Below are 5,108 nucleotides of genomic sequence, written 5' to 3'. Positions count from 1 at the left end.
TCTAAGCAAATTCTTCAAACAAAATTGTGGAAGATGCAATTTTTTCTTAGAAGTGAGATCTCAAGTTAAGCACGCCCCCACTCACATTATTTTCTGGATCCGCCATTGGGGCTAGGTATAGCTTGAACTAATATATACTCTATTGTCGAGCATGCATTAAGAATTTAAGGGTTAATGATTAACCTCAACTAACGCACCCAATACATGCACACGAGCGATTGGGATGACTTTGTGTACGTTTAGTAGTAGCAAAAGAGCGGAGAATTGAATGAATATAATAAAGTTGAAATAAAACAAATTAAATATGGATAACGCTTTGTCTTCATAACAAAATACGAAATAAAAAGCGGCATTTCCATTAATTCATACTTTTTTGGCGCTGACATCATCATCCTCATCTCTTTTCTCTTTTTTTTTTTTTAAATTAAGGTAGGTAGAAAAGTAGGGATAGAGCGGGGATATGATAATAGAAAATTATTACTGCTGCTGCGGTGCTTAGGGCTGGGTTGCAATGGGGGTTTGGTTTTGTTGGAGCCATGCAGAGAAGCTGAGTAGAGTGTCGGTGTCAGACCTGTAATGCTTCTGGGTAAACTCAAGGAGGGTCGGCCATTTGAAGTCTGGATATAGTCTAGGATGAGTGGAGTCCACCAGTTCTGGTGGTGGCGTCACCACCTTATCTTCGTGAGGGCACAGGAAGAAAGCCATGGACTTCCTGGTAATCGTACTGTTCACCACCGCCCTGTGCAGGCAACTTTTGTATATTCCGTTGGAAAGTGCCTGCAAATATGTTAGTTAGTTAGTTAGTTGGATTGATGGAATATAGAAGCAAGCTAGTACGTTTGTAGGTACCATGAAGGTGTCGCCTATGTTAACGACAAAAGCGTTGGGGCTGGGGGACACTGAACGCCACTCGTTGTCCACACATACTTGAAGCCCATTCACGCTGTTGTCTTGGTGGAGGATTGTTAAGGATGTTGGGTCACAATGTGGTCCGGTCCCCAAGGTGATCTCTGGTTTCTGGCATGGTGGGTAGTAGTTAAGTCGCATTACGGAGTCGTTTTCTTGGAAGAATTCACTGAAATGCTTTCGGTTTACGCCTAAACCCATCCCCAGCACTTCCATGATCTCCAGAGCCAGTTTGCTCATCTCATTGCTGTACTTTTGATAAACCCCCCTGTATGTATATGTATGTATGTTCATCATATCTTATTAGGCAATTAAATTATATATATATATATATATATATATATATATATATATATATATATATATATATATATATATGCCTTACTATTGGTATGCAAATAGTAGCAATAGTGTTAGAAAAGTCACAACAAAAAAACGCACCAGAACACTAAAAAAATGCATCATTAGATACACACTACTGGAAATTATAAAATTTCCGACCACCTGATCTTAAATCAAGTCCAAAGTTTTGTTCCAACCACTTTTGATATTCGGAAAAATATTTGTTGCTATTTCCAACCACTTTTTGCTTTCGACTTGATTTAAGATTACTTTCAGATGGTCGAAAATTTCATAATTTCCAATAGTAACATTATGACCTCAAAACACACTATTAGGTATGCATAAACGCACAATAATATTCGAAAACGTACAATTTGTGATGCATTTTTATTTTTTATTGTTGTACATTTTTTAACCTAATTGATGCGTTTTTACATACTTAATGGTGCTGTTGGACCGACCACACATTAAGGAATGACCAAGCTGGCACACACACACACATACATATATATATATATAGAGAGAGAGAGGAACCTACCCTAGAGGTAAAGTTTAGAAGAATATATAGGAACCTACCCGATATGAGCAAAATCTTGACCCAATGATTCCTGGAAATACTCTTCCACTATGTGGGAACATTCTTTCTGGGCGGAATATCTAAAAGAGAGAGTTTCCTTCCATGGAAGCTTGGCGGAGAACCTGCCGGTGAAACTGCTGGCATAACCGCAACTCTCGCCGACCTTTCTGAGAGCTTTTTCCTTGGAGGAGAGAGGCAAGTCAAAGAAGCGGTCCATGTGGCGGATAGCGTCGGAGATGAGATCTGGGTCAACTCCGTGATTCACTACCAGGAAGAAGCCGTGTTTTTTGCAGGCTTCGTTCACCAGCTTAAGAGTTTCCGCGACGGCCGCGGGATCGCCGGAACGGAAGGCGGCGAGGTCGATGACCGGGACCGGGCATTCTGGGGCGGCGTAGCTGCCCGGCTTCTCGTGCTCCGGCCACACGAATTCGGTTGGGATGTTGGTCTCGTGGCGGAGAACGCTGGAGTCGAAAACCACCGCTGCTGCTTTAGGAGCATCACTACGAGTTGGTGTTGTGGTCATACATTCAATCGCCATTGCAGGAAATGAAAGCTAAGCGAGAGAGAGATCAGAGTGTGTGTCTTGGGGAAAATGAAAGGTCAAAATGCGAATGGCCTGCTATGATATGGTGTATGAGATGATAAAATGGTGACCTTTTATAGCACGTAGCGGGGTGTCGCTACGTTTTTTTTTTTTAAATTTTCTTTTAAAAATAAATTGGACCCCAAATTGATCTCTTGTTAAAACTCTCGTTATTAATAATAATTAATAATAATAATAATAATAAAATTAAGAGATAATACCCATTTTGGTCCCTTGACTATTAGGTAATACGCAATTTAGTCTCAAACTATTGAAAGTACCTAATTTAGTCCTCTAACTTGTAAAATATACCCAATTTGATTATCCATTACAATTGTCATCCATCCACCGTTATAGAGAGGAGCAAAAACGTCTTTCATCTAAAGTCGAGGGACCAAAATGGGTATTAACTATTATTATCGAATAGTCGAGGGACCAAAATGGGTATTTACTTTATTATTATTGTTGTTGTTGTTGTTGTTGTTTTATTATATTTGATATTGGGACAATGTCTCCTACCACCATATTACTTCCTATAGTATTATTCAAAAAAAAAAAAATGTAAACTACTAAGGTCTGTTTGTCTGTCATTAAATGTGGTGTGCGTTAATTGAAAAAAAAAAAGAACTAATGAAATCTCAATTTCTTTTCTTTTACTTAAATAAACATATATGATTAGAGTGTACTAATTATTATCCTCTTGAATCTAACTTTATGCGGAGTAATTGTTATTTGCTGGGGCTTGCTGCCTAGAGTTGACATAGCCATTACGGCATCATATGATGTATTTTCTAAGATTTTCCCAATTTTTAATTTGTTTAGTGTGGTCTTTGTGCTTTTGGACAGACTTAGATTGTTTGAAAGAAATCTTGTAAAAGTACGTAAGATCCACATGCTTGTCTTGATTAGGGGTGTGCAAACTTCAATAAATGTTTGGTTAACTGACCGAACCGACAAAGTTAGGTTAACTGTTTTTAACAAAACTTTTTTGGCTCGGTTAATGGTTAAAAGTTTTTTTAAAATTTGGTTAACGGTTAATTCGGTTCGAAATTGTAGCCTAACCGAAATTATATATATATGATCGTTATACCCTGCACTACGGCGCGTATAGCACTGTGCACCTCGCGCCTCCCAAAACGACGTCGTTTTGGTAAGTTATGTAGGGAGTTGACGTGATTATGTGTTGGAGGATAGAAAAGAAGAAGAGATAGATCTTTGTGAATTTTGAACTCTTGAGAGATAGTGGTTTTTTTTGTGAGCCTCAGGAAAGAAAGAAAATGAAAGAAAGACTGCGCATGTTTTTTTTTTGTGGTACATTTTAATTTTTAAAATAATAGGAAGTAATATAGTGGCAGGAGACATTGTACCAATAATAATAATAATAATAAAGTTAATACCCATTTTGGTCTCTCGACTATTAAATGATAATAGTTACTACCCATTTTGGTCCCTCGACTTTAGATAAAAGGACGTTTTTGTCCCTCTCTAAACGGTGGATGGATGTCAATTGTAACGGAGGACCAAATTGGGTATGATTTTACAACTTAGATGACTAAATTGGGTACTTTTAATAGTTTGGGACTAAATTGCGCATTACCTAATAGTCGAAGGACCAAAATGAATATTATCTCTAAAATTAAACTTATAATATATGGTGTATATGAGGAGGTAATTACATTGTTGTCTTTTATCAATCTAATATAAGAGCATCCACACCAGGTGTGAGCAAGGGGGGAGAATGCACTACTTTTAATATATTTAATGCTTACATGGATGAGAGATAACAAGGTGAGAGAAAATTGAGAAGCATCAAGCATCTGCAATGGTTGGGAGAATGGCAGCATGGTGGGACCCAGTAGGAAAAGGAGCCAAACGTGACAGTCAATTGTGGCTGTCACGAGTGCACCTAGCGGGCACGTGCACTGCACGTGAGCACGCCTGACTATGATTATTATATTATTTTTATTATTATTATTTTAAAATTATTATTTTTTCTCTCCCCTCCCTCATTCTCTTTTCTAATCAGTCTTACATTCTTCCCTTAATATCTCCAACTGATAATGTTGCTCTAATGCATGCTGACAGGAAAACTATTCCCAATGTAAAGGAACATGGACGGCTGCTTTGGTTAGACGAAAATATACCTTTGCTCAAAAAACCATGCTTCTCTCATTTTTAACCAAGTGAATTTAAATGCCCCTTGTAATTCACCCACGTTAAAATCAAAGAAAATTTCAAGTTTCTATCACTTCTTTTATGAAAAACATAATAAATATTAAATAATATATTTAACTATTTTAGTTATAGTATATTTTCTTGTTGATATATCACCATCCATAATAAATGTACGTCCCATATGCATGCTGGACTTAACTCGGTTTTAGTGAATTCGCAGTTAACAATGCCGCCTGTTAGGTACTTAGGTACATTAAAAAAAAAAAAAAAAAAATCAACTTTTGTAATGATTGGATAACAATAGGCGGCAAATTAAATATCTGCCACAAAAAATAGGATTTGAGAAAAAAGAGAGAGATGGATCAGAGAGGTACTATACATACATGGACTGAATGGTGGGATAGTATACGATGAGAAATGAAGAATGTGTACGTGTTGGCGCAATCAAGATGACAAATCTCCATATATATAAAACAATATAATGCCAAGGATAAAACCAAAATCCTCATCACCTCTCTGATCTTA

At 37.2% G+C, this 5,108-nt stretch overlaps 1 protein-coding gene across 1 annotated transcript; it reads right to left on the bottom strand.

Moving 5' to 3' along the window:
- Positions 1-271: 271 nt before the first annotated feature.
- LOC109161759 (gibberellin 20 oxidase 1-D-like) lies at positions 272-2,400 on the bottom strand. The gene is made up of 3 exons (XM_019310261.1): positions 1,825-2,400; positions 850-1,174; positions 272-777 (listed from the first exon to the last, which is right to left on the bottom strand). The coding sequence occupies exons 1-3, from the start codon at positions 2,361-2,363 to the stop codon at positions 496-498; spliced, it is 1,146 nt and encodes a 381-aa protein (XP_019165806.1). The 5' UTR covers positions 2,364-2,400; the 3' UTR covers positions 272-495.
- Between the last annotated feature and the right edge of the window lie 2,708 nt (positions 2,401-5,108).

The sequence above is a fragment of the Ipomoea nil genome, unplaced genomic scaffold, assembly GCF_001879475.1.
Source record: "Ipomoea nil cultivar Tokyo-kokei standard unplaced genomic scaffold, Asagao_1.1 scaffold2926, whole genome shotgun sequence".
Taxonomy (NCBI): domain Eukaryota; kingdom Viridiplantae; phylum Streptophyta; class Magnoliopsida; order Solanales; family Convolvulaceae; genus Ipomoea; species Ipomoea nil.
Note: the sequence above shows the minus strand (reverse complement) of the source record. Positions and strands in the feature narration are given on the sequence as shown.

Excerpts from the sequence above, each read along its gene's own strand:
- LOC109161759 (XM_019310261.1), bottom strand. The coding sequence starts at position 2,363 with ATGGCGATTGAATGTATGACCACAACACCAACTCGTAGTGATGCTCCT. Across the intron at positions 1,175-1,824 it reads CAAGATTTTGCTCATATCGG|GGGGGTTTATCAAAAGTACA; the intron begins GTAGGTTCCTAT and ends ATATACATACAG. Across the intron at positions 778-849 it reads ACATAGGCGACACCTTCATG|GCACTTTCCAACGGAATATA; the intron begins GTACCTACAAAC and ends ACATATTTGCAG.